Source organism: Mus pahari, chromosome 12 (assembly GCF_900095145.1).
Source record: "Mus pahari chromosome 12, PAHARI_EIJ_v1.1, whole genome shotgun sequence".
NCBI classification, from domain to species: Eukaryota; Metazoa; Chordata; class Mammalia; order Rodentia; family Muridae; genus Mus; species Mus pahari.
In genome coordinates this window covers 16,068,207-16,094,690 of record NC_034601.1, presented here as the reverse complement: position 1 = coordinate 16,094,690, position 26,484 = coordinate 16,068,207, and the positions used below count along the sequence as shown (strand labels likewise).

The 26,484-nt window shown below is 48.9% G+C and overlaps 2 protein-coding genes and 1 pseudogene across 4 annotated transcripts; 1 reads left to right on the top strand and 2 right to left on the bottom strand.

Moving 5' to 3' along the window:
• Nucleotides 1–563: 563 nt before the first annotated feature.
• On the bottom strand, nucleotides 564–12,678 carry Abcf3 (ATP binding cassette subfamily F member 3). Of its 2 annotated transcripts, XM_021208919.1 has the most exons (21): nucleotides 12,480–12,678; nucleotides 12,109–12,256; nucleotides 11,908–11,987; nucleotides 11,432–11,478; nucleotides 11,118–11,215; nucleotides 10,914–11,036; nucleotides 10,520–10,786; nucleotides 9,691–9,771; nucleotides 9,542–9,601; nucleotides 9,389–9,445; nucleotides 9,266–9,288; nucleotides 9,100–9,155; nucleotides 8,801–9,001; nucleotides 8,625–8,701; nucleotides 3,165–3,209; nucleotides 2,891–3,023; nucleotides 2,353–2,441; nucleotides 1,889–1,980; nucleotides 1,574–1,706; nucleotides 1,351–1,438; nucleotides 800–1,264 (listed from the first exon to the last, which is right to left on the bottom strand). In XM_021208919.1, exons 1-21 carry the CDS (start codon nucleotides 12,550–12,552, stop codon nucleotides 1,106–1,108), a joined length of 2,130 nt encoding a protein of 709 aa, XP_021064578.1. In that variant the 5' UTR covers nucleotides 12,553–12,678; the 3' UTR covers nucleotides 800–1,105. The 2 variants fall into 2 exon arrangements, with proteins under 2 accessions (XP_021064580.1, XP_021064578.1); XM_021208921.2 differs by lacking the exons at nucleotides 10,914–11,036; nucleotides 11,118–11,215; nucleotides 11,432–11,478; ... (1 more) ...; nucleotides 12,109–12,256; nucleotides 12,480–12,678 and having other exon boundaries at nucleotides 564–1,264; nucleotides 9,691–9,796; nucleotides 10,520–10,619.
• A 2,840-nt stretch (nucleotides 12,679–15,518) lies between these two features.
• On the top strand, nucleotides 15,519–16,281 carry LOC110329310 (annotated as a pseudogene).
• Nucleotides 16,282–17,811: 1,530 nt separating this feature from the next.
• On the bottom strand, nucleotides 17,812–26,484 carry Ap2m1 (adaptor related protein complex 2 subunit mu 1). Of its 2 annotated transcripts, XM_021208887.1 has the most exons (12): nucleotides 26,362–26,484; nucleotides 24,112–24,228; nucleotides 22,239–22,504; nucleotides 21,327–21,409; nucleotides 20,938–20,943; nucleotides 20,637–20,772; nucleotides 20,398–20,539; nucleotides 19,876–19,995; nucleotides 19,651–19,786; nucleotides 19,452–19,549; nucleotides 19,010–19,121; nucleotides 17,831–18,422 (listed from the first exon to the last, which is right to left on the bottom strand). In XM_021208887.1, exons 2-12 carry the CDS (start codon nucleotides 24,183–24,185, stop codon nucleotides 18,288–18,290), a joined length of 1,308 nt encoding a protein of 435 aa, XP_021064546.1. In that variant the 5' UTR covers nucleotides 24,186–24,228; nucleotides 26,362–26,484; the 3' UTR covers nucleotides 17,831–18,287. The 2 variants fall into 2 exon arrangements, with proteins under 2 accessions (XP_029400518.1, XP_021064546.1); XM_029544658.1 differs by lacking the exon at nucleotides 26,362–26,484 and having other exon boundaries at nucleotides 17,812–18,422; nucleotides 24,112–24,193.

The window sequence follows — 26,484 nt, the reverse complement described above, 5'->3', positions numbered from 1 at the left end:
AAAAAAAAAAAAAAGACTCATGACTATTACCTACATACCAATTAATTGTAGCAGCTAAGTCCTTGAGAACTAACTTTCAGGCCAGAATCCTGTTAGACATCTCTCTTCCCTCTTTTATACAACAGGCAGGTCTCACAGGCCAGGAGATTCATGGATTCAGGTGAGCCTCCGGCTGGCTTCACCCTCAGTGTGCCTGGACCACAGGCACATGCTCATGCACGTGTCCTCCTCTCTTACAAGTTTGCTTTATTTGAAAAGAATCATGTGTCCTATTTTTTTTTTTTTTTCAGTTAGACAATTCCCTACTTCCCAGGCTGCTTCTACATGGTTAGAGGGAAAACAAGAACATTAAATTACTAATGCAAACTGGGAACAACGTTTTCTCTTGCGCCCTAAAGGTCCAAATTATAGAAATGAGAGACAGGGCCAGAGATCCCAGAAAGCAGTTGGTGAGCCGTATGAGGCCAGAATCCAGTCAGTTCAAACTCCCAAGCAGCAGGGGCTGAGACAGCAGAGCCCATGACCCTCCTCTCGCCCCCCCCCCAACACCCCCCAATTGAGGCTAATCCCAGGCTACGGTATGAGCACCAGACAATCCCAATCCACCCTTCTCCATGCCTCCAGCTCAAGCCCACCTAAGGGACAGACAGATGACATCACCCAACAAGAGGAAGGCTGGACTGCTGTTGCTTTGTCTGTATGAGTGACAGTCACATCACAGAAAAACACCAGAGAGCCCAGAACCCAGAGCAGCAGACCACGGCAAGCCCTGCCCATGAACGAGCAGAGAGGCAAAAGAGATCCAGGAGGGGTTTAATTTACAAAGCAGCCATGTTGGGCCCTGCTAAGCTGGGCAGTGGGGTACTTATAACCCCAGATGGCATCCCCTATCCTTTTCCTTCAGGACTGCTTCACAGGCCCTTGGATAGGTCTTCCCACATTGTGCAGAGGATGCTCCAGTTGAAAGGAAAAGAGAAATTTGGGAAATAAGGCTGTCCCCAAGTAGGGAAAGTCCTAAGCTTGGAGTTGGTTGCCTACACGGTAGCTCAGGGATCTTGCAAAACCGGTCCACGCCCGAGGCACAGTCCTTACTCAGCTGGGGCCTCTAGAGGAAGCCCTCCCGGCGGAACTGTTCTTGGAGGAGGGCCCGGTACTGGTCAAAGCCTCCCTCGACACGAGTGACACTGCCGTTCTCGCACACCCATAGCTCCTTGCACACCAGTCGAATGAAGCGCTCATCGTGAGATACCAGAATTACACCACCCTGCAAGACAGAACACAAGTGCGCAAGGGATAAGGTACCAAGGGTGCAGAGCCCTAGGGAAGAGGAGCAGGCAGGGGCATGCTCACCCTGAAGTTGTTGAGAGCCTGGCCCAACGCTTCAATTGTCTCCATGTCCAGGTGGTTTGTGGGTTCATCCAGAATATAGAAGTTGGGGCTGGAAGAGAACACATGTCATAAGATGGCAGAAAATGAACTCTTACAGCACGAAGAAGAAAGAATCATTTTGTACTGGGCAGGAAGGGGAAATGAAAAGGCAAGACCACCCTCCCCCCTCCCCAAATAGACTCACCAAGGCATGGTCATCTGAGCAAAGGCTACCCGGCTTTTCTGACCCCCGGATAAGCTTGCAACAGGACGCATGGCCAGTTCTCCAGAGATGCCATACCGGCCCAATTGGTGACGATATTCCTCTTCAGGTAACCCTGGAAAAGGCCCCAACATCAGATGAGCTCTTGACCCAACTCATTTGCTACTTCCTAGGTTCTCCTTCTCAGTGCCCATGTTCTTATATCTAGACTTAGGGAGACTTCTCTAGACTGACCCAAGGCAGGCCTAGTTGCAAGGGTCAGGTAAAACACTTACTGCAAACTGTACCCCAACATACCAGGAAATTTTCGAGCCAGGAGTTCCACAGCACTGACATTCAAGTCTAGCTGTTCCACGTGGTGCTGGCTAAAATAGCCTATCTTCAGATTCCTGGAGGCAAAAATGAAGGTAGGAAGCACAACTGTGGAGTAGTATAGGCAGCTGAGTGTGTATGAGTGTGCACACAGTTCATGGGATGGGGTGGGGTGGGGTGGGGTCTATTACCTATGGGCTGTGGAGTAGTATAGGCAGCTGAGTGTGTATGAGTGTGCACATAGTTCATGGGGTGGGGTGGGGTGGGGTGGGGTGGGGTGGGGTCCATTACCTATGGGCTGTGGAGTAGTATAGGCAGCTGAATGTGTGTGAGGTGAGTGTGCATACAGTTCATGGGGGGAACCCATTACCTGTGAGCTGTGGAGCAGTATATGTAGCTGAGTGTGAGTGTGTACACAGTTCACTGGGGGAGGGAGGGAGGTCCATTACCTGTGGGCATGCCTGATACCCCGAACAGGAGCCAGGTCCCCCATGAGCAGCTTCAGCATAGTAGATTTCCCAGCCCCATTCTCCCCAACCTGTAGGAAGCATGATCATGCTTAGTGACTGTGCATGGAGGGACACAGAAGGGAAGGAGGAGGAGGAGCCCTGGGTAGTCCCAGCCTTACAACCAAAAAACTCTAAGGAACTAGGGACTGAATCTGGCCCTCAAATTTAGGCAGAAGGTACTTTTAACTTGCTATCTCCCCAGCCTTTACCTGCCTTCTGAGGAAAAGGAAATTTCCCTAAAATCAAGCTAAAAAAATCCCCCTGAGCTTTAGCCTATGTTCTTGCTTCAATGTCTTGTGACTGTCATAATTCAGAACCAAGAACAGTAAGGTAAATCACTGCTCTATATATTTACAAAATGTGTCTAGGCCCTGCCCATTTCTCTTTGTATTCTTGCTTGTACTGAGACAGGATTGGCCCAATCCATGCCTGTTCAGGAAGACAACTCCTAGGGCACTCAACAAAAGAGCAACCATACCACGCAGATGCGGGATTCAAGATCAGCAGAGACAGACAGGCGACTGAAGATGATGTGTTTAGGATCATAGTAGAAATCCACCTCATCCAGCTGCAGAATTGGCGGTGAGAACTTCTCAAACCCATCAGGGAACCTGCAGGAGGTGCAAGGGTGGAGTGCGCAGGTAGGCAGCTGGGAATGCAAGCTCCCCAGGCTTAGGTGGAGTGTGGAGGTAGGCAGCCGGGAATGCAAGCCCCTGTCAGCTCCCCGTCAGCTCCCCCAGCTTAGCACTCACTTCAACACCACCTCGGATTCCTTGTCCACTGGTTTTAGTTCAGGTCTGAGAGGAGAGATGGAGAAATGATTATTTTAACAAGATATCAAAGCTGAGAAGTGAACACTTTGGATAGAAAAGTTTAAGCAGGGAGACAGGAAGATGAGGGGGAAGGGTTAAAATGTATGGAACTAATGCATGGAAAAAACAGAAAGATGCATAGAAAAGACACAAGGACACCTGATGCTTTAAAAAAAAATTTTAACCTGGGCGGTGGAGGTGCACACCTTTAACCCAGTAATCAGGAAGCAGAGGGATCTCTGTGAGTTCAAAGTCATCCTGGACTAAAGCTTGGATCCAGGACAGCCAGGGCTATACAGAGAAACCCTGTGTGTGTGGCTACAGCTGATCCAAGAACCTACAGGTTATTAGAGAAAGTCCCAGTGCCAGGGCTGGGCTACCTCCCTACAAGCTGATGGCCAGAAAACAACACAGGCAACGAAGCTCCTGCTGGCTAGCCCTTGGTGCTGGGAGGCGCTCAGCAGGCTGCTGGGGAGAACTGCCACCACCATCTGCCTTAGCCATGGGTTTGTGTGCTACACTACTGTAGATAGGCCAGGAGTGCTCACTTACACATCTATGATGGGATAATCAACTGCTGCCTGACTGGAATTGAGGCCTGCTCCACAGGAGAAACCTGCATTTGTACTGTAAACCAGGCCCCGAAGAGGCCATAAGCTCTAGTGTGAAAGGCACAGCTATTTGTTAAATCATCACCATGTGACAAACAATTGCCTTCTAAATAACTATGTTTATCCCCATAGGTTAGTCAGCTACAATCTGAGAAGCAGTAACTGCAGACTCCTAACTTGTCAAAGTGCTGATGGCAAGCGACTGTTGAGTCCGCCTTTATAAATAGGATGTAACATTCCCTCGAGGGCTCAGGGCAGAAGGAGCTGGAGCTAGAGCTTGGGGTGGAGTGTTAGGGAGTCTTCTGGACTTGACCTGGCCCTGACCCTGGCCAAACTGCTGGGATTCCTGCTCTGGATCTGCCTGAGTCTGCGCCTAGACTGAAGGGCTGATCGTGAGCTCCTACCACTGAGGGTTAGAGGCAGCTATCTGTTGCTAGGGGAGGAGAGACATGTTCTTCAGTAGTGTAGCCACTAGTGATCTTCTGAAAAGAACTCCTTACTCATACTCTCGTAAGTATTCCTAATGAAACTTAATATCATAACAAAGTCCATTATATGCATACACACACTAATAAAAGCAGTAAGACAATTAACTTTATGTTGAGTGTGATTACATACCCACGATCCTACCACTTAGGAGGCTGAAGCCAGCCTATTAGCCTGTATAAAAATTTTGTGTTATGTAGGGAGACCCTGACTCAACAAAATGACAAAAATTAACAAAACCTTAAAAAAAAAAAAAATCTGTTGCTCTTACACAAGTAAATGCTTAGAGAAAACTCAGACTTGCATGTCCTCCACCTGGCGATACTCAGTATGTTCTTCTACTACACTATCTGTTAAGAAAGACAATCATCTTTTTTGCAGCTAAAAAAAAAACCCCCAAAAAAACAAAACCACCCCATAATCTTGGGCTGGAGAGATGACTCAGCGGTTTAAAACACTGGCTGATCTTCCAAAGGACCCAGGTTCATCTCCCAGCACCCACATGACAGCTCACAACTGTCTGTAACTCTAGTTCCCAGGATCTGACACCCACACAGACATACATGCGGGCAAAACACCAATGCACATAAAATAAATATATATATATATATATATATATATATATATATATATTTTAAATGTAAGCTGGGTGTAGTGGTGCATGCTTTTAATCCTCAAACTTGGGAGGCAGAAGGAGATAGATCTCTTTGAGTTCAAGTCCAACATGTTTTACATTGCAAGTTCCAGACTATATATGGAGAGTATGTTTCAAACAAAAAATAAATCAATAAACCAAGTAATAAAAATAAAAAATACATGTAAATTAAAAAAACCTTTTCATTTATACATGCATGCAAAACACCAATACACATAAGATAATGTCTGTGCACCACACGTATGTATGCAGTGCCCATGAGGTCAGAATAGGGTGTCAGTTCCTTTGGAACTGGAATTACAGACAGTTGTGACCTGCCGTGTGGGTGCTGAAGACCAAAGCCAGGTCTTCTACAAGAGCAGCATTCTCTTACTGCTGAGACATCTCTTCCAAGCTAAAAAAAAAAAAAAATAATTGTAATTACATTTATTTTCTAAACATGGTAACAGACATCTTTAACTGTAGCACCAGGGAGGCAAAGCAAATGGATCTATCCCTGTGAGTTTGATACCAGTGTGATCTACACAGGAAATTCAGGTCAGCCAGGGCTATTGGTGAGGTTGTCTCAAAACAAAACAAAAAAACAGAAAATGTTACATTTACTTTTGTTTGAGTGTGTCTGCCTGTGTGTGCTCATGTGGAGGTCAGAGGACAACAGGAGCTGGTTTCCCTCCTCTTCCATGAGTCCTGGGGGTAAAATCTAGACCATCAGGTCTCCTGGCTGAATGATTCCCCAATTTTTTTTTTTTTTTTTTTTTAAAAAATCCCATCTTTCAACTTATTATTTTGGTTTTTCGAGACAGGGTTTCTCTGAATAGCCCTGGCTGTCCTGGAACTCACTCTGTTGACCAGGCTGGCCTCAAACTCAGAAATCCACCTGCCTCTGTTAACTTATTTTTTAAAAATGTTAAGTTTGTGTTAATTAACTGCATGTTGCACATGTGAAGCAAGGACCTCTAGGTTGCCTGAGTTGGCTTTGAACTTGAAGTCCTTGGAGTTTAGTCTTCCCTAATTCAGAGATCACAAGTGTGTAACCCCAGCCCCAGCTGCCAGTCTTTTCTGGGTAGCTTTTACCCTTAATATAGAGTGGTAAATGTTTCCATGTCAGAGTGGTAAGCCTTATGAATTTAGTCTCTCTCCCAGAATTTCTAGAAAGATTCAAGGTTAAGCCCTCAATGAGACATCAGTCATGGACCTGTTTATCAAAACTATGATGAGGTGTTGCTGTTCATGTAGTAGGATGAGGAAGGCTGCAAGAGTTAACAAGTGCTGGCAGAGACAGGAAGATGTCAGTTCCCACAGGCTTGTGAAACAGTGTGTCTGTTTTAACACAGACTGGCAAGTCAAGGTGGTGGTGATGCCAGCATGTGGGAAGCATGCACACCTGGAGCTCACGGCTAGCCTGGGCTACAAAATGAGGGACTGTCTCAACCTAAAACCAAAATGACTGGTTTGGACTTGCAACCATACAAGTCCTTCTGCATTGCATCCAACCATTCTATCCAGCCAGGCTTCCCAACCCTTCCCAGAGTCATCAAGCAAACTTCTCTATGCAGCAGAGACCATTACTGAAAACTACAGTCAATCAAAATGCAGGTGTGGAACCCAGTCACAAGGGGCACATATTCCAAAAAACACTACAGCACCTATAAAGCTCAGGGGACCTTAGGGAGGAGGGGTGGGATGGAGCCAGAGGATCAGCGAGTTTGCTATGAGACTGTTTCCTAGCATTGTCAGAAGCTACACCCGTAAGGCCTCACCAACATGACTGCCCAGACAGGAGCTGAATATGATGATGCCAAAGTGTGTATGTATGCGGGTGGGGGTGTGAGTGGGTGGGTGTGGAGGGACATGAGGCCTCAACCCAAACGAAAAACTACAGGCAACCAAGGACTCCTGAGAGCAGGAAGAGAAGTCTCCCTCAGGGCAGAGCACATCAGCTGATATCCAATACCAAATAGTCAGCTCTGAAAACATACATAACATTATACAGACTGAACAAGCTATATTCAGAAATATATTCATACACATACCCAGATGTAACAGCAATTAATAAAAAAAGGCTATGAAGTGAAAAAAAGAACAAGGAGGGAGGGTTTGACAGGAGGAAAAAGAAGGGAGAAGTGATGTAATTGTGTCTCTAAGTAAAGAAAAAATTCATGAAAAAAATCTGATATGAATTATACTCACTTCCTAGTGAGATTTGTATTAAGTGTATCCAATGTAAAACAAACAAGTATTTAATTAAAAACACAAACTCAAAGCTGGTCTGGAAGGGGTTTGAGTATACAGCTCAGTCGCTCGGGTGCTTGCCTAGCACAGGACGGTCTGCCATCCAGTCTCTAGCACTGCAGTGACTCATGCCCATGATCTCAGTGCCTGGGAGGCGAAGGGCCGAGTTCAAGGTCATCTTTGGCTATGTGAGAATTAAGGCCATTTGGGAGGCAGAGGTAGGTAGATCTCTGTGAGTTCAAAGCCAGCCTGGTCTATAGACTGAGTTCCAGAACAGCTAGAGCTACACAGTGAAATACCATCTCAAAAGCAAAACAAAACAGAAACAAAATGGCCCAGCTTAAGCTACAAAATTCTCTCAAAACACCTGCGGATACTAGTTTATCAGGGTCAACTGTGGTGACACAGGCCTTACTTCTAGCACCTGGGAGGCAAAGACAAGAAGGATGTGAGTTCAGGGCCAGCCTGGTCTACCAAGTGGGTTCCAGGCTAGTCAGGGCTATACAGTGAAACTGTTTAACATCACCACCAAAAACCCTCAAAAGTGAAATTACCACATATACCAGCAAATCCAATTCCTAGATATGTATCCAAGTAAAACAAAACCCAATGTCCGCTTAGGAACTTGTACACAGGGGCTGAAGAGGAGAGAGCAGTGACTCCAGAGCACCCACTGCTCTTGAAGAGGACCCAGGGTTGGTTTCTAGCACCCACATAGTTGCTTACAGTCAACAGTCAACTTCAGTTACTGGGGACTCCACTTCCATTTCTGTCACCTGAACACACACACACACACACACACACACACACACACACACCTTTAAAAGACAAAAACCAAAACACTTGTACATATATGTTCACAGCAGGCTAGCCGTGGTGGCTCACATCTGTAATCTCAGTACTTAGGAGGCAGAGGCATGAGGATTGTTGTGAACTAGCAGTGAGTAGAGGTTACAGATTGAGACTCCCAACACCCCCTAGAAAGTTCAGAGTATCATTCATTAGTCCTAAAAACCAAAATATTGGGATAACCTAATACTCATCACCTGACTCAATAAACACAATGTGTTAGATACATGAAATGGAGCAGTATTCAACAAGAGGAATGATGTCAACATTACAACCTGGGTGACCCTAGAAAGCATGATAGTAGAGGAGCCAGACAAGGGTGAGGCTTGGTCTGCACTAGGCCATAAGTTTACTCTTCAGTATGAGGAGGAAAAAAAGGGCAAGACTAAGCAAATACAGGGACAGATAATGAATTCGACTTTGTGGATGCCTAGGCCAGATTAGTGTAGAATACTCTGCTTTGATGCTGGAGTAAAAGCAGGCTGCTAGCTAAGGGGAGACCTGGGACAGACGGATAAAGGGTAGCTCACAAAGGAGTCAGAGCCTGCTCAAGGACTCAGTACTCACAGCTTCTCCAACATCTTCAGTTTACTCTGCACTTGAGAGGCTCTGTTTGCATTGTATCGAAAACGGTCGATGAAAACCTACAGGAGAAGGAGGCACTGGTCACGCACGCTCCCTCACTACCCCCAACTCCGACACCTAGGGAGGGGACCATAGTCCTGCCCCCCCCCCCACCACACCTGGATGTGTTGGCGATACTGCTGCTGGGCCTCATACTCGCGCTGCTGGTTGAGTAGCCGCTCCTGCTTGCTCTTGATGAAGGTTTCGAAGTCCCCTCGGTAACCGTCAAGCCGTTGGCTATGCAAGTGGATGATGTCTGTGGCAATGGCATTCAGGAAGTTTCGGTCATGAGAGACAACTAGGATAGTGGAGGGCCATGTCTGAGGAATAACAGGATGGCAGGCTGTTTGGATGGGGAACTCAGTGTCTCGGAGGCAGACTTCCTCCAGACCCACTGCAGAGCCTTCCCAAAACTCACCTGCAGGTAATTCTCCAACCACAGGATGGCCCTTACATCCAGCATGTTTGTGGGTTCTGGAGAGGAAGCAGGGAAAACACATACGTGGTGATAAAGGGTGAAGAACCAGAAGGGATGTTATCATCCCTGTCTAGCTCTGAAGTCAGTGTAGCCCCTTCAAACTTACCGTCTAACAGCAGGAGGTCTGGCCTATGAAAAAAGAATACCGGGTGTGAGGTTCTATGGCAAGAGACTCATTATGGCATCCCATCACGTTCTAGTCACAGGTGTTCAGGCTTGGGGGACTTACCTGGCAAAGAGAGCTCGGGCTAAGGCCAATCTCATCCTCCAGCCGCCCGAGAACTCCCTGATGACAACAGATTCACATTAGCGCTGTGTTCCTCATGGCAGGCAGGTGCAGAGCCAGCAGTGTTGAAAGGCAAGAACAGCAGGGTTCACTCACCTGGTAGGCTGCTGCTGCATTTTAGGGGTAAAACCAAGGCCCGCAAGAATGACTGATGCTCTGGGAAGGAGAATTGGAAGAATCCAGTTGGAACAGATCAAATGAGGGAGCAGATAACCACACAGGAGACCAAGTGGGGCTTTACCTACCTGGCAGGTGCCTTATCTGCCTCAATCTCCTCCAGCTTCCCATAGATTTCTGCCAGCTGTGCAGCTTCTGAACCTTCTGCCCTGGGAAGGAGAAAGACCCAACCAGCTTATGTAAAGGCAGCGCAAGCGGGCGTCCTGCATTCTCTAGGTTGGAAAGCAGGGACAATTAGAGTTTTATAGTTCTATAGGCCAAATTCCAAGTTCTGCTGCTCACTAGGGAGGCCACGTGAATCATGGAGACACTATCTAAGGGACAGTGTCTTAGTCAGGGTTTCTATTGTTGTGGTGAGACACCATGACCAAAAGCAACTTGGGGAGGAAAGGGTTCATTTCATCTTATAACTCTCAGGTCACACTCCATCACTGGGAAAAGTCAGGGCAGGAACTGAAGCAGAGCCACAGAGGAGCATCACTTACTGACTCCCTCAGCCTGTTTTTTTTTTTTTTTTTTTTTTTTTTTTTGTGGTTTTTCAAGACAGGGTTTCTCTGTATAGCCCCGGCTGTCCTGGAGCTCACTTTGTAGACTAGGCTGGCCTCAAACTCAGAAATCCACCTGCCTCTGCCTCCCCAGTGCTGGGATTAAAGGCATGCGCCACCACGCCTGGCTCAGCCTGCTTTCTTATTGAACCCGGGACCAGTAGCTATGCCCACTATGAGCTGGGTCCTTCTACATAGATCACCAATTAAGAAAATGCAATACAGGCTTGCCACAGAAGGCACTGTCTCAATTAAAGTGCCTCTTCTCAAATAACTCTAGCTTGTGTCAAGTTCGCACAAACCAGCCAGGACAGAGTGCTACCGCTTATACCCTCTAGCCTAAAGCCTTCACCTGCCAGCAGCAATCTTGAGGCTGAGCTCCCGTTCCAGCCGTAGCAGGTCCTCTCGTACGGTGTCACTCTCCAGCACACTCTGCAGGGCAGGCGTGTCATCTCCAGCAACTTCCTGCTCTACGTGCAGTAGGGAGATATGGGCAGGGACACGCAAGCTCCGGGTAGCCAGCATCTTTAGCAATGTCGTCTTCCCCAGACCGTTGCGTCCCACCAGCCCGTAGCGTCGGCCCCATGCCAAGTTTACATCCGCTCCAGCCAGCAGTACCCTGAAGGGGTGGTAGAAAAAGAGGTGAAGAATCATCTAGAAACAGAAGCACTGTTTTAGTCCTGCTCAACAGTTCACAGCTCCTTCTCCTGTAATTAGAAAGACCCTGCCACTGGCCATCCCCTCACCTGTCACCAAAAGAGACATCGAAGTTCTCAATTCGAACGTCGTAGGACTTGTTCTTGCCAGATGATTCCAATCGACTCTCTTTTCTGCTGCCTGCCTGGCTAGCTGATGCCTCCTCCAAGACTCTTTTCAAAAGAGAAATGGAAGGCGTTTAGGGCTCCCGATCCGCCCCGCCTCCTGCTTAGAGCCCTTCTTTCCAAACTCACAGAGGGTTGCCGGTCTTCAGCGTCTCTTTCTCTGAACGCTTCTCCTGCTTGGCCTTCAGTCGCGCTTCAGCCTTCTCTAGTTTCTTCGCATTTACTGTCTGAGTGAATTCCAAACACAGCCAGTTCATACTACGGTACAGGTTCAAAAAGGAACTCCAGAAACCACTGCAAACAAACCCTTACACTTACCCATGACGCTACATAAGCAAACACACAGGGAAAGACACACCAGAAATCTCGCCCAAAGAAACACCCACTATTTAGTAGATGGGCAACTCTCACACCCACCACAGCCCCTTCCCATGTCTCCTCACCGAGGACTGTTCCCTCTTTAGCAGTCCTGGAAGTTTGGTGTCACAGTCTGTAAGTGATAAGAAAAGCAGTCACCTTCTCCATGAGAGAAGGGAAATGAAGACTTTGAGTGACTAACAAGAACCTAGAACAGTTTTAAAGATAGCACTGTAACACTGAAATGGATGGTTATTAGCCTTGAAGTAAAGGGCAAAAAGATCTCACATTTAAGAAGTGCCTGATGTACTCTTTTAAGGCCATGCTGTTGGTTAAGGTACCAAATTGGCAAAACCAGCTTCAAGGTCTGTATGCCTCTGACCACAGACAATAGCTTGGAGAGCCCGCCAGCCCCCATTCTCCACCACAAGCTTTTATGTTCACAAAAATACCGCTAGCTCCTACAAGCCTTGTTGTTGAGATGGAGGGATCTGAGCTGCAGAGAGGTGGTGGCTGGGGGTGGAGGCAGAAGGCAGCTAGTTCAATCTCCCCTCACTCTCACCATAGTTTTCCATTATCTTCGACAACTGGATGGGGGCGTCCAGTAGCACCTGGCTGTTTCCCTGGTTCTGCGGTTCAGCCCTACGTGGGTAGAGAGAACGCAGTCACTTGGGAGAAAAGATTTACAGCCTTCAGACCTTCCCTCTCGTTTGTACTCCATTCTCCTCTCTTTGCCCATCAACTTCATTCCCTTGGCACCTACAGGCGTAGAGTGTTGTACATGCGCTGACAGACAGCCCTAATGCCCGCGTCATCCTTGCTGTCCCCGGACACTTCTTGCAATAGTTCCCCGACAGCTTCCACCAGGTCATCCACCGACTCGAAATCCGCGCTGCCACTGTGCAAGACACCTGAGCCGGGTACCGCAGAACGAGACAGACACCGGGTAGGGCGGATATAGAAGCAGTTTCAGTGTCTGTACAGTTCACTCGGGGCTCCAGACCCCACTGGCCCACAAGATAAGAGGTCACGCAGAGGAGAGACCAGATAGCGGTCTGCTGCACTGTCCGCCCTCAGTCTTCCCCCACGACCTCCACTTCGGCCTCCCCAGGCAGTTAATTCAGTTTCGCTCACCAGTCACGTAGTCGAAGACCTGCCCGTCAATTTCTGGGAACTCGCTTCGCAGGATATCAGCGCAAGTCGCCATGTTCACTCGGGATCCAGTCTGCGCAGTCGTGATGAGACTTGGGCCTAGGACCGCCTCCCTGCCCTTCCTCCCCACCCCGAAATCGCACCCCTCATCCCAAGGAGCATGCGCAGGGATGACGTAAGAAAGCAGAGTCTGCGTAAGCCCAGGGGGCGGGTCTAGTAGAACGGGACGCAAGCGCCAGGGAGTCCAGCAGGCGTGGCAGCTTCTGCGCCTGCGCGGTTCGCTCCCCGTAGCCATCGACCACCTGGGCGGGTTTTCGCTGCCTTCTGGAAAGTGGAGGTTGTATCGAGGGGCGTGGCAGGGTCGCCCCAGGCTTCTCATAGCGGGGAGCACAGGAGGTGTTGCGAGGGGAGTCCCGCCGAGACACGGGCTGTCGTGGGAGGGGGTCGCTTTGCAGCTTGGATACCTTCCCCGCAGGCGCGTGCTGCTGCTCGCCCACCAAGTCCTGTAGGCCTCGGCGTTTTGCTGACTCACGTCAACTCGAACCTCGCCGTTCTGCTCAGCCCAGAGTCGATCAGGTTCATTTAGTCCTGCTGGTTGAATCAGCTTGGTGAGGAGCAGACTTCCCCTTGCCCCTTTGCTCTGTCCTCAGTTCCTTCGCACTTAATACTTTACACTTCATGTTCAATTGGGTCACTGAGAATGAAATTCTTTTCTTCGACCACCCCAAGGCAAAACTTCACCCACTGCCAGAAAACCTGAACAAGCCCTTTAAAGTTCATGGTTTATCCTGGGTCTACAGACAAAGTAGATTTTCTTACACCCAGAATCTCAGTGTCTGTAAAAGATACCCAGCCCCCAACACACACACTCGATTTGCAAAATTAGAAAACTTTATTCCAATGCGCTCAAATTACACCGGTTTATATTTTGAGACAATCTCTCTAGATAGTCTAAGCTAACATAAGAACTCCTGAACCTCCTGCCTGTCGCCAAAGTGCTGGAATTAAAGGCATGTGACTACACTGGACCATTCATCCGGCAATGGGGAGCTGCCAGTCTTGGTGTTAAAGTTTTAAAAAGCTATCAGCATGCCTGAGGTTATAGATTAGTTGGTAGAATGCTTGTCAACCCCGAGGCTCTGTGTTTGATTCCCCCCCCCCCCCCCCCCGTACCTCGTAAAACTGGGTGCGGCTCATGCCAGTAACTCCAACTTTCAGGACGCAGGGATAGAATAATCAAGAATTCAAGGTTGCAGCCGGGCCTGGTGGCGCAGGCCTTTAATCCCAGCACTCGGGAGGCAGAGGCAGGCGGATTTCTGAGTTCGAGGCCAGCCTGGTCTACAAAGTGAGTTCCAGGACAGCCAGGGCTATACAGAGAAACCCTGTCTCGAAAAACCAAAAAAAAAAAAAAAGAATTCAAGGTTGCTGGGCAGTGATGGAACCCACCTTTAATCCCAGCACTCAGGAGGCAGAAAAAGGCAGATCTCTGAGTTCAAGGCCACCCTGATCTACAGAGTTCCAGGCCATCTAGGACTAAAGAGAAAAACCAAAGGGGGGGAAAAAAAAATCAAGGTCACCCCACTGCTACAAAATGAGTTCCAGGCCATTCTGGGGCCATTTGTAACCTTGTTTCAATTCTCTGGTCTCAGTAAGCTGCTGAGTACACCCATATGTGTATAATACTAACATTCAGGAGACCAGGGCAGGCAATTTGGGAGTTTAAGGCCATTCTGGACTGTACTAACTTCCTCATAAACAAAACAGCAATTGAACCTCTAGATCTAATCTAATAACCAGTTTACAGTAAATTCAGGTTAGGGGCTGGAGAAATGACTTGCTCGGAGAAGTGCTTGCTCTGTTCTCATTAAGACCTGAGTTTGATCCCTAGTACCTGTAAGTCACTGTGGTCTGTTTTCTGTATAAAATGTACTTGGGTGCTTCCAGTTTACTTTATAGAGTTGAGAAGTTAGTAGCTATATAACAGGAAATCAGGGAGGGTTCTCCAGCCCCAGGAGGATATGGGATCTGGGGTGGAGACAATGGTAGAAAAACAATGGGAGAGACTGAAATTCTTTGGAATATCAGCCTATTGAGAAAAAAGGGCAGGAATTTTTGTTGTTTTTCTGAGACAAGGTCTCTCTGTGTAGTCCTGGATGTCCTGGAACTCACTCTGTAGACCAGGCTGGCCTTGAACTCAGAAATTCACCTGCCTTTGCCTCCCAAGTGCTGGGATTAAAGATGTGCACCACCACTGCCCTACTCTTTTTTAAAGAAATATAGATCAGGGACTCTAAAAACATTGTTTTGTGCCAAATCATAGGGCCAGCCAGGCCTTTTTGCCTGTTTCCCAGTAATGAGACGTGAGGAACATCTTTACTTCCACACCCTAAATCTCACTGCTGGTAGGCAAGGTAAGATCCCTGGGACTTAGGAGCTGGTCTGCTGAGCAAAGTCAGAGTTCCAGGGTCAGTGAGATACTCTGTCTTGAAAAATAAGGTAGAGGGCTGGTGAGATGGCTCAGTGGGTAATAGCACCCGACTGCTCTTCCGAAGGTCTGGAGTTCAAATCCCAGCAACCACATGGTGGCTCATAACCATCCGTAACAAGACCTGACGCCCTCTTCTGGAGTGTCTGAGGACAGCTACAGTGTACTTACATATAATAAATAAATCTTAAAAAAATAAAAATAAGGTAGAGGCAGTTGAAGAATACACTTAACACTAACATCTGACCTCTATCTGTACACACACACACCACTGAAGCCTAGAGGCTGGAGACAGATGGCTCAGCAGTTAAGAGTACTTGCTGCTTTTTCAAGGGATTGGGGTGTGGTTCTCAGCATTCAAATGAAGGCTCACAACTCTCTGCAACTCCACTTCCAGGGGAATCCGATGCCCCCTTGTGACATTGGGGAGTACTGCATGCATGTGATGCAAGTAAATCCCTCAGACATAAAATGAAAAGGCTATACAGAGAAACCCTGTCTTGAAAAACAAAAAAAAAAAACCAAACACGGTTCTTCTGGCAGGCCGTACGTCAGGTGTGCATCAAGATGGCTGCCTCCTTGCAGCAGACACTGCTAAGGCTGTTTCCTACACTTTTACAAAGTTCTTATGTAGCTCAGGTTCCCCTCCAGACTCTTGCTCAGAGGCCCTCCTGAAGAAGATGCTCTACCCTTACTTCCCGTTTCCCCTTATGAAAATGAACCTTGGAAATACCTGGATTCAGAATACCAGAACAGTCATGGCTCTCGCCCTGTTTGGGCTGACGACTTCTGCCACCACAAACGTGGTGTACCACCACAGCATTGCTGGGAATCCTTGCCCCATCTGCCGAGATCACAAGTTGCATGTTGACTTTAGGGATGTGAAGCTCTTGAACAGTTTGTGCCCACACGGGTATCATCTTCCATGCCTCATACACAGGGGGTCTGTATGAGTTGGCACAAGAAGCTGACCCAGGCCATCCAGAAAGCCAAGGAGTGTGGTCTTCTCAGTTACTACCTTCTCCAGGTTGAACCCTGAGATGTTGACTTTCCTACTGTATGTGGAGCTGTCAGTGTGACTCCATCAGCCACCCCAGCCCCAGCCCCAGATTGTTGTCAGGTGAACCTTGGTACCCATGGTACAGCTGGCAACAGCCATGGAGAGAGCTGTCTCACCTTTGCCGATTATCAAGGAAATCTAGAAGAAAGTGCCCCCCCTCCCCCCAGTCAATGCCTGAGATGCTCAAGACACCACCAGCAGAAGCCTCCACCAAGCAGACCGGCTCCCAGAGTGCTTAGAACTCGTGACCTGAGGAAGTCAAAGGGAGTGCTGTCTAGGGCTGTGTGGTGTCCTGTGTTCTGCAAAGGGTTCTGTTTTGTGACAGTGGCAGACCCTACAGGGAAATGACTGGTATGAAGAGGCCAAGCACATTTGAAGTTGAAGAGGGACTAGATATATATGGGAGCGACTAGATGCATATGGGTAACTGATGAGGGCTTACATATGAACTGGAGACTTGTGTGTGTGTGTGCTAGATCGTGTGTCTATATTCTAAACCCTCTGGCTCAGCTTTTATACAATAAAGCTGTGCCTCCTAAAAAGAAAAAAACCAAATCAAGCCACCACCCCCCAAAAAAGGGCACAATTAGGGGCTGGAGAAATAGCTCAGTGGTTAAGAGCACGTACTTTTCTTACAGAGAACCAAGTCTAGTTCTTAGCACCTACATCAGGTAACTATGAGTTGCCTATAATCCCAGATGCAGGGGATCTGACGTCACGGCTGGATCCCGATGCAATCACATCGAGTCCTTTACGTTGACATACACTAGCGCTGGCCATGAATTGACTAATGTTGAAGCTGGTGACAGGACATGGGGATTAGCTATATTCTTTTTTTTTTTTTTTTTTTCGTTTTTCAAGACGGGGTTTCTCTGTATAGCCCTGGCTGTCCTGGAACTCACTTTGTAGACCAGGCTGGCCTCGAACTCAGAAATCCACTTGCCTCTGCCTCCCGAGTGCTGGGATTAAAGGCGTGTGCCACCACGCCCGGCTAGCTATATTCTTATACTTTAAATTTACTCTAGTTTTTTGTTTGTTTAAACCTCATAAGGTCCGACTGGTGAGGGCAACCCTATTCCTTATTTGTTCTAACATACAAGATCTTTGGGACAATCAATCCCCTTAGGAACTCTGGAAGAATGAAGGTTTTTGCCAGAGTTTGACAAGATGCATGGGGAAAATATCTTTCCTGCAAGAACTGATACAAAGGCTTGGAGAGACCGCTCATCAGTTAAAGAGCACTGACTGCTCTTCCAGAGGTCCTGAGTTCTATTCCCAGCAACCACATGGTGGCTCACAACCATCTCTAACAGGATCTGATGCCCTCTTTTGGTGTCTGAAAACAGTTACTATGTACTGACATAAATCCTTAATAATAAAAAAAAAATCTTGCCTCTTTGTACTAATTGGGAAACCTGAACACTTACAACACTGCACTTGAGAGATAGAGGCAGGAGGACCCTGAGTCCAGCCACCTCAGCTCACACAATGAAAACCAAGCACATGTCTGTAATATCAGCACTTGAGAAACAGAGGCACAGGGATCACCTAAATTTTATGGGCAGTCTGGTCTACATGGTGATTTATATGTCAGCCAGAGCTACAAGCAGCAAGACCCAAACAAAACAAAGTCTGGCGTGGTGGTGTACACTTTAATCTCAGCACTCAGGAAGTAGATCTCCTGAGTTTGAGGCCAGTCTACACACAGGTTCCAGGACAGCCAGAAGCATGGAGTAATAATAGTCCCATCAGACCCTCTGGCAGCCCCATTAACATTTAGCCAGCGACTCCACTCTATTGTTTATTGGGTTTGTAACTGGACAAAGTCACACGTGTACAAAAACGAAGCTCATACTATCCCAAAGCAGAGTGGGGACTAAAGACTGGGGATGTGTTACTGGCCTTTGGGGAAGCTCTGAGGTGGGGGAGTCAACCTTCCCACTGCAGAGGTGTGGCCACAAGGGTAGAGAGAAGAGGAGAGCACCTGGCTTTGGTCACAAAACTCAGGGCCTGGCGCTAAGCCAGGACAGACAGAAGAGAAGCTTCAAAACCCACCCTCCCAGGAAGCCAGGCACTACCTGACCAGCTCCACTGCGGTGTGGCTGGTTCAGACTTATACTCAGGGGCTATTGGAAAGGGAAGGCAGCAGAGCAGGAGGGAGGAACGACACTGGTGAGTGGTCACGAGGGGTACTTGGATCTGAGGAAATGGTGGGTAGGGAGGTGGGCCAGCTGCAACTAGGCAGCTAGCAGCGGGTTTCATAAATGCCACTGCGGCCAATGTATCGCACCCATTTGATGACATCATGGTCGCTGTAGTTCAGCTTCGGTTCGAATACCTTCAAGTAGCGCACCTTGAGGCCAGAAGGCGCGAATGGCACCTGAGCAGAGGACAGCTCCAGTTAGGAATGTGGCCTTTCTATCACAGTACTCTGGCAAGTTCCATGGTTCACCCACTTTATCTACCACAGGTGTTCTTGAATGACTGCTGTGGAGGGAATTCACTAGGAGACTATCACGCGAACAGAGTTACTAGGAATCAGGACACATCTGAAGCTGACCCCAGTTGTGAGGATAAAACTATTCCTCTAATCATTAGGTTGCCAGAGCACTACCACTGAACATACTTATCCCAGAGCACTGCCACTGAACATACTTATCCCAGAGCACTACCACTGAACATACTTATTCGTGCCAATACTATGGACTTGAAAATAAAGTGGAGAAAATGATGTGTCTTATTCACACAAAGCAAATGTTTCTAAAAAACTATTTTGTGACAAATCAGTCAAAAGCTTTTAGTCAGTTTAAACACCGATTTCTATTAAAAGGGGATGGGTCTATCAATTCAAGACATTTCTCAACCTAGGCCCAGTTCTCTTATTCCTAAGAAGTAGAGTCTAATCAAAATGATCCCAGAGACTCCCATCACACCCAGCTATTGTGCTACACCCCTCCTCTGCCATACCTCAAAGTTCATGGAAATGGGGGGCCGAGCCCATTTCTTCTTATCATTGGTGGGCAGGAGCTCAATCTCTGCGCTGATCTGTGACTCCTTCATGCCTGCCATGCGCTTGATCCTGGAACACAGAGGACATGGGCAGCAGGAGGCTGTGGTAGTATGTTACTCCTTCAGTACTTGGGGCTGCAGTTTCTCCCTCACCCAGACTGTACACTTTAGACACAAGTTGACGAGGGCCAACGGGAATATCTTGAAAACTAGACACATGTACGAACTTAAGTGCATGAGAGATGCACTTGAGAGATGGAGCACACGCACATGCACAGGATCCTGGAGAAGCATGCACTCTCCTTTCACCCCATAACCCACACAGAGGACAGAATGTCAAACTTAACCGGAAGGTACACTATGACGCCTTGAGCCTGCCTGTGGCCTCCTGAAGACTCACTTCCATACAATGGCGTTCTCGCTGGCCTTGTACTTGGCCTTCCCCTTCATGCAGATCACCTGTACCCCGCTTGTGTTCAATGGAGTCGGGATCCTCACCTAGGAATGACACACCCGTCAGTGAGCCCTGGGGAGACCTGGATCATCTGTCTTTTCTGCCCCGAGACAGGTTTTTCACTCTCCAAGTCCCCAGTCCTCACCTCAATCTTCTGGGCCAGAAGTGAGGGCTTGAAGTTGGACTTGATGACCACCTTGACCTCCAGTTTGGTGCGCCCCACCTCCCGCACCAATGGGATCACCCGGAAAGGAAGGATGATGTCCTTGGTAGTACGGTATCTTTGGAGGAGAGAACACATGTGATAGCACAGGGTTGGCCCTACTCTCTTCTAGGTGCACCCCCTGCCTCCTCCACACTCCCATGGCACCTCATGAGTTCAAACTCTCCATCAGGAGGAATGAAGCTGATGCTCCGTTCAGAGTCAAACTTGCTGAGTCGCACACATTGGTGGAAGGTGCAGTCATCAATGGCGATCGACTGCTTACCACTGTAAACAGAAGCAGAGCTCAAATAGGTACAGTACATGTCAGATTAACAGACCATGCCAGAGCAGGCTAGCCACACAGATGATGGGAAGCTTCCAGAACACAGCTTTCTGACTTGGAGATCCCTGCCCTGCAGTTTGAGGTGTGGGAGAACCTTTGGGTTCCTTATCACATGAGAACTTTGTTGCTGGGGATCAAACAAAGGAGCGTGCTCTCCAAGGACAAAGACAGTCCCTTCATTTCTTATCATCAATCACAAGACTAACTGGCCAAGGATGAATTGGAAAGACAGTTAACAATCCCAGCAGAAATGAATTCCAAAGGGAATCTGGGTTCACTAGGCCTTACTAGACTCTCAAAGGCCTGCCCATCTTTGTGTCCCTTGAGCTCCCAGACGCCGGTACCTCTTGCTTGTTTCATCAGCTGTGCCTTTGCCCTGCTTTTCTATGACAATCTTGTCATTCATTCCAAACTTGCACTCAGGCATGCCACTCAGGTAACTCTTCATCACCACCCGGCCTGACACATGGGCACTCAGCACCTGCCCTGGTGACAGAACAGAGAAGCAGGGAGCAGCTAAGCCAGTCGACAGGCAAGGGCCTACCCACCCCAACCCCCGGTTTCAACATGAGAAGACACTTACCCTGTGGGGACATAAGCAGGTTCACACTCTCCAGAACATCTAGGAAGAGTTCATTCCGGCGATACTTGATGCCTTCTCGCCGCCAGCCAATCTGCCCGGTCACCTGGCTGGTGATCTGGGACTGTTCTTCCTTTGTCTGTATGGGATAAAGGTGGCCAATGACCTCAGTTCTTCCCCAGTCCCATTACCCTCTCCCCACTGTGTCACGGCACTCTCCATCCTCCCTCACAACTGTTACAGGGCAGGCTCTGCAGAACAGAGTGAAGCTGCAGTGGAAGAACTTACAGAGGGGACAACTTACCTGATGCTAGAAGCCGCAGAGGCAGCAAGGGGCCAACACAACAGGAAGCAGCGTGGTGAGCAAACAAAGGGAAAAAGCGGTAAGGCTGCAGTCTGAGAGGAGCCACACTGCTGAGGAACGAGGTCTGCAGGGCAGACGTAACCCCCATCCCCGTGTACAAGAAACCAACTGAGCTGTATTCCTGGTAATAAGAGATGCTGAGTTGGCAGCTTCCGGGGTAGGAGAGCTACCCAGAGCAAAAAAAGGCCTGCAGTCATGGCAGGAGGGCTGAGGCCAGCACTTCCTGTCAGGGCAAGCTCATGAGTCAGCTACAACAAGGCTGGGGGGATCAATAGGAAGGAAGGTGTTTGGGCTCCACCCTAGCTGTGTGCTACACTTGATTCGAGTACCTGACTCTTGATCCCCTGCTGGGTGATGAAGGTTTTCAGTGCGCCCGTCTCTGAGTTCTGTGGGTAGCCAAAGTCCAGGATCTCTGTAAAAGAAGGGAATTACAGCCGGGCAGTGGGGCGCACGCCTTTAATCCCAGAAATCAGGAGGCAGAGGCAGGAGGCTGAGTTCAAGGTCAGCCTGGTCTATAGAGCAAGGCTACACAGAGAAACCCTGTTTCAATAACAAAAAACAAACAAAAAGCAGGGAATTATAGTTTCTGGAAAAGACAAAAGGTTCCTTCCTTCCAGTCCTTCCTCTGGCCTGGATAAACCTGTCTAGAATAGGTCCTGATGCTGTACAGAATCATCTACAGCAAAGTCTTCTAACGTAAGAGCATTCAGCTTAGGATTTGTTCTTCATAAGGAAATACAACTTTTTTTTTTCAAATGTAAAAAAGAAAAATCATAAAGAGTCACATGGTCAGTGGGTGGGTAAGAGGATAAAAACCCCTGAGCCCTCCTTTTCTCCAGAAAACAGATAGTGATAAAAGGGAAGTAGTCACAGACACTACAAGAGGAAAGAGGACAACCAAGGGCCCTATAGGACTTCCTCTCCTCCAGCCTCTGAAGGACTGCTGAGATGAGAGTTGGGCTCAGTTTGTAAAGATTTTAGGCTAATATAGGTGGCTCGGCCACCAAACCTCACATTCAGGTTCCTAGCCCCAACAAAGACCAAAGCTTCGTGCTGGCCCATTTTCATATTCTACTCTAAAACAACCTTAAGGTATGGATTTAGACCGGCTGTATCAGGGACAGAGATCATCACCCCAGAGATCAGAGACTCAAAAACCCAAGTTCAGAGTATGCTGGGATAGCCAGACCCTCCCAGTTAGGTCACTTCCCACCACGGCATTCAATCCTCCAACGCCTCACCATCCAGCAGCTCATATATGAGCACGAAATTGTTCTTGATGTTCTCCTCGCTGATCTTGCCAAAGTAAGCAGCCATTACATCACACATCTTGTAGAGGAATTCGAAGACCATGGCAGCATTGACATTCTGCTTGGTGACTGCGGCCAGCCAGATGTTGGACCGCTTAACGTGGAAGAAGCTGGTGCGAGCGATGTTCGTGACAGGGCTGCGCACCTGCTGCCGTGCATGAATGACATTGACCCGAAAGGCATCCACAGCATTCCTCCTAAGGGGAAAGATGCAAAGAAGCTATTCAGTATTTAGGCAGACCGCACCCCGAGGATCACCTACAGATGCTGGCAGCCCCACCCTCCACACCACTGAAATTGGACATATATTCACAANTCAAGGCCCAAACCACTAGGGCTCCCTTCTTCTACCACGTGCAGGGTCCTGGGAAAGGTTCTGCACTGGCCGGCACCTGAATGGGAAGTCAGATGATAATGATGAAGGGAAGGGTGCCTGTAGTGTTAATAAACTGACTCCTAGGCTTGACTTGACTTTCCCAGATACACCCCAGCTGTCCCCTCTCTAGCTTTCCAGGAAGTTCCAGGCCTGCAGAGAAAGAGATCTCTGTTGGGCCCATCAGTGGGGAAAGCTAACTCCTCTGGGAGTTGAACAAAACTAGTATGACCTTGGAAGTCTCTACTCTAAAGGGTGAGAGGGGGTATGGACTGTGCCACCCATTTCTTTTCTAAGGTCTGACTCCTGAAGGGGATGAAAAATGATGAAGGAAAACAATTTTGGGGGGGCAGGACCCCCGACCCGCCTGTACCTGAGTGGCAGCTTCACAGGCTGCTTACCTATTGCTACATCAGCCAATGAGATGGGATGAGAGAAATGACGTCAGCAAGGAGGAGATTGACAGCAAGGAGAGAGAGGGTTAGACGACACACAACACACCAAGGTGGGCAGCACATACCATGAGGGAGAAGCAGACAAGACAGGCAACAGGTAGAGAGCACACTAAGGCATGCAGGGTGCCATGTGGCCCAGCTGTGGCATAAACCAGGACCATTCAGGGTGGGAGGAGCAGGAAGGGATGGAACCAGCCAGGTTCACTTAGGCTAGGCACTGCCACAAACTAAGTCTAGGTTAGCTTTACCACCAAACGATGGATACAGCCACACTAAGCTAGCCCATCAGCCAGGGAGGCAGGAAGGTAGGAGAGCTACCATAGGTCTATTCTGAGACTATTTATCTGAAGCTCTTTTGAGAAAGAGAACTAAAGCAGGAAGAGATGCAAGAGCCTAGCCTCAGGTTAGACAGTGGGGGATCTCTTAGCAAGAAGCCAGAGTGTGAAGCAGAGTGAGAAGTGAGGCTGTAGGCGGTCTTAGGAGCTGTCCAGCTCCACCCAGATGAGCTACAAAGGCAGCTTGACCCACAGAGCACAGCCTGTTCACAACCAGGAGAACCGAAAACAGCTGAGTCAACAGACTAACGAGAGGTTTTCAGGGGATCTAGGGAAGGCTCTCAATAGGAGAAGGATTTGAAAGCAAGATTAAGATGGATTAGTATCTACACACACACACACACACACACACACACACACACACACACTCTAACTACACCCACTGGAGAGAGTGCTCCCTCCTAAAAGGAGGACTCTGGCCTGACCAGGCAAAAGCACTCCCTTCAGCCACCAGACCTACACCAAGGATACAGGGGGCAGGAAGGGCAGGGATTCCTAACCCTGGGTGGGGGGAGGGTATCATTCCGAGGCCCTGAGCCTAGCAGCTAGGCCAGTGCCCAATGGGAACCAGGCTATATTGCATGCTCAGGCTGAGGCAACAGGGAGGTTGGAACACAGCATTCTCAAGTCAAGGGACTTACCCGATATCATCTCTGTAGACCCGGGAGATAAGCACCTCCCCCTTGTGATTATAGATGAATAAGCCTCCGATCATGGTGGCAGCTCAGTCTCTGTGACCCATTGCTCTGAGAACAGACCTAGGTAGGAAAGGGGGGGTGGGGAGTAGGGAAAGGGGAAATCTTTAGAAGCCCTGTCCACTCCAGTAGGGCTGTACAGGCCTGCCTTTTTTCCTGACTCAGTCCTCTAGCAAGTGACTCCCAAGTCCTCCGCAGCCCTCCTGAGGAAGCCCCTCCTGCTCACTCAGCGAGCCTCCAGTTCCTGTTTATTCCACACTGGATAGGGGACAGTACTTTAAGAGTGTGAGGCCCAGGATTTGGGCCATTTTTACCCAGCCTTTTCTGAGGGCCGAGGAAAGTAATCACTACCCCTTCTTCACAATGCAGAGCGCAGCGAGGATTCTTTTCAACTCCCTGCGGCTTCCAGTGAGTCACAGAAAAGGCTTGCCTGCGGCTGCAGGAACAGCCTGGCCTGGCGGTAGGGATTACTCTAGTTGGCTTGGGCCTGGGCCTGCCACCAGGCATAACCTTTAGAGCAAGCATTACCCTTCCAAGAAGGCAGCAGAGCATGACCCTCTAGAAGTGTACACATTCCAGGAAAGGGTGTGCACGGTGAGTTGGGGCTGGGAGGGAAGAGGCCCTTAGGCTCTAACACAGAGCCAGGAATGTGGCTGAAGCAGGCACATCTTTCCCAGGCAGAGATAAGCAGACAAAGGAACAGAGGCCCCAGTACTGACAAACAACGCTTAATAAGTTCTTCTTTAAAAGATTTCATTTTTTACCTTCACATAGGTACATGCCAGTGTGCTGTGTCACATAGGTACATGCCAGTGTGCTGTGTGTATGTGGAAGCTGGGTGTCAGACTCAACACTGCCCTCCACCCCTCAAGCCTGAGTTAGGGCGGTACTGAGCCAAATGACAAGTGCTGGGACCTGAACTCAGGTTTTCTGGAAGAGCAGTAAGGACTCTTAAATGCTGAGCCCCTTTTACAGTTATTTCTGGTTACTGTCTTTTCAAAATTTCAATGTGTGACAAAAATTAGGTCTGTATGTAGCATTAATCCTGCCATCTAAATTGTGATCTGCCAAGTCAGTCACTTCTGGCCTGGTGTTTACTAAGCAATGGGCAGGGGTAACAGAACGCCTGACTGCCCAAATTATTTGGGTCAAAATTAAGGTAGAATATTTGAGTAATGGGGTTAATCTGGTTCTAAATTTTCTGGATTAGTCCAGGTATTAATTTCACTGAGGTTAGTTTAACAGATTTTCTGAAACTGAAAAGTTAACCCTTGAAGCCCAGTGACAAGTCAATTAAGGTAGTGGACACACTTATCTCACAGTCCAAAGAAGGTGAGAAAGAAAATGCAAAATGGAGGTTGAGCTCTGAGCAAAGGACCAAGTCCACAGGTATCAACCTCGGGTGGGGGGTGGTGTGTGTGCGTGTGACCTCGGGTGGGGGGCGGTGTGTGTGTCCAGGATGGAAATGGAATATTTAGTTAAGGAAACGGCTAGCTGTAATTGCTAGCAAAAGACCACGATGACCCCAAAGCACCAAATACAGCCGTGGGAGTCCCTAAAGTTCTCCTATGGCAAAGGTCATAGGAGCTTGGGAGGAGCAAAGAACGGCGAAAAGAGACAGAGAGGAAAAGAGAAAGCTGAGAGACAGGGCCTACTCTTCTGTTAGTGAAGCATAAGGGGCTGGTGGAGTTTTTCTCCGCGGAGGGAGAAGACATCTAGGCCGGGGAGATGTCACCACGGGATGCGGGGGCTGTCACAGGACTAAGGTACAAGAGCCGTGGGGGTAAACCAGGAGGATAGAATCTCTCAGTGTTCGAGAGGGACCTGTCACTATCCAAGGGAGTGGCACCAGGGGATGTCAATGTCCTGGGGGATGGGGGAAATGGGAAACCCCGGGGTTGAGCGGTTGTCAGGATTCTAGGGATGGGGCGCCGCGCGGCGTCTCCGGCTCTAGGATTCCGGCCGTAGTCTCTCTCCGGAGACGCCGGGCGGGTCACTGGAGGGCGTTGCTCCCCGCCCTTGCAGCAATCGCGCCCAAGGCACCCCCGCCCGGTCGTCTACTCCCTCCCGGGTCTGAAGGCTGAGGCCACTCCCCGGTGTGGGCAGTTTTCCACCCAGCACCGTGCAGGGCAGGGCAGGCGACCACAGCACCCTCGTCGCCTGGTAAGGACCTCTAAATCAAGCTTCCCAGCTCACCTGGAGTCAGCAGCCCCCACAAGGCCGGCCTGGCCACTCTCGGATCCCAAGATGTCCGCCCGCCCCCAGCTCGCCTGTCTGCTGCTGCCTCGGCTTTCACTGCAGTGCTCCCGCCCCGCCCCG

Bases quoted from the DNA above. Each gene is read 5' to 3' on its own strand.
- Abcf3 (XM_021208919.1), bottom strand. From the start codon at position 12,552: ATGGCGACTTGCGCTGATATCCTGCGAAGCGAGTTCCCAGAAATTGAC. The intron at 10,787-10,913 runs GTGAGGGGATGG...CCACCCCTTCAG, and splicing joins GATGTCTCTTTTGGTGACAG to GGTACTGCTGGCTGGAGCGG. The intron at 9,772-10,519 runs GTGAAGGCTTTA...TCTCCTTCCCAG, and splicing joins CTCAAGATTGCTGCTGGCAG to GGCAGAAGGTTCAGAAGCTG.
- Ap2m1 (XM_021208887.1), bottom strand. From the start codon at position 24,185: ATGATCGGAGGCTTATTCATCTATAATCACAAGGGGGAGGTGCTTATC. The intron at 22,505-24,111 runs GTAAGTCCCTTG...CTTTCCCCTTAG, and splicing joins GTCTACAGAGATGATATCGG to GAGGAATGCTGTGGATGCCT. The intron at 20,540-20,636 runs GTAAGTGTCTTC...TTCTGTCACCAG, and splicing joins CCTGCTTATGTCCCCACAGG to GGCAGGTGCTGAGTGCCCAT.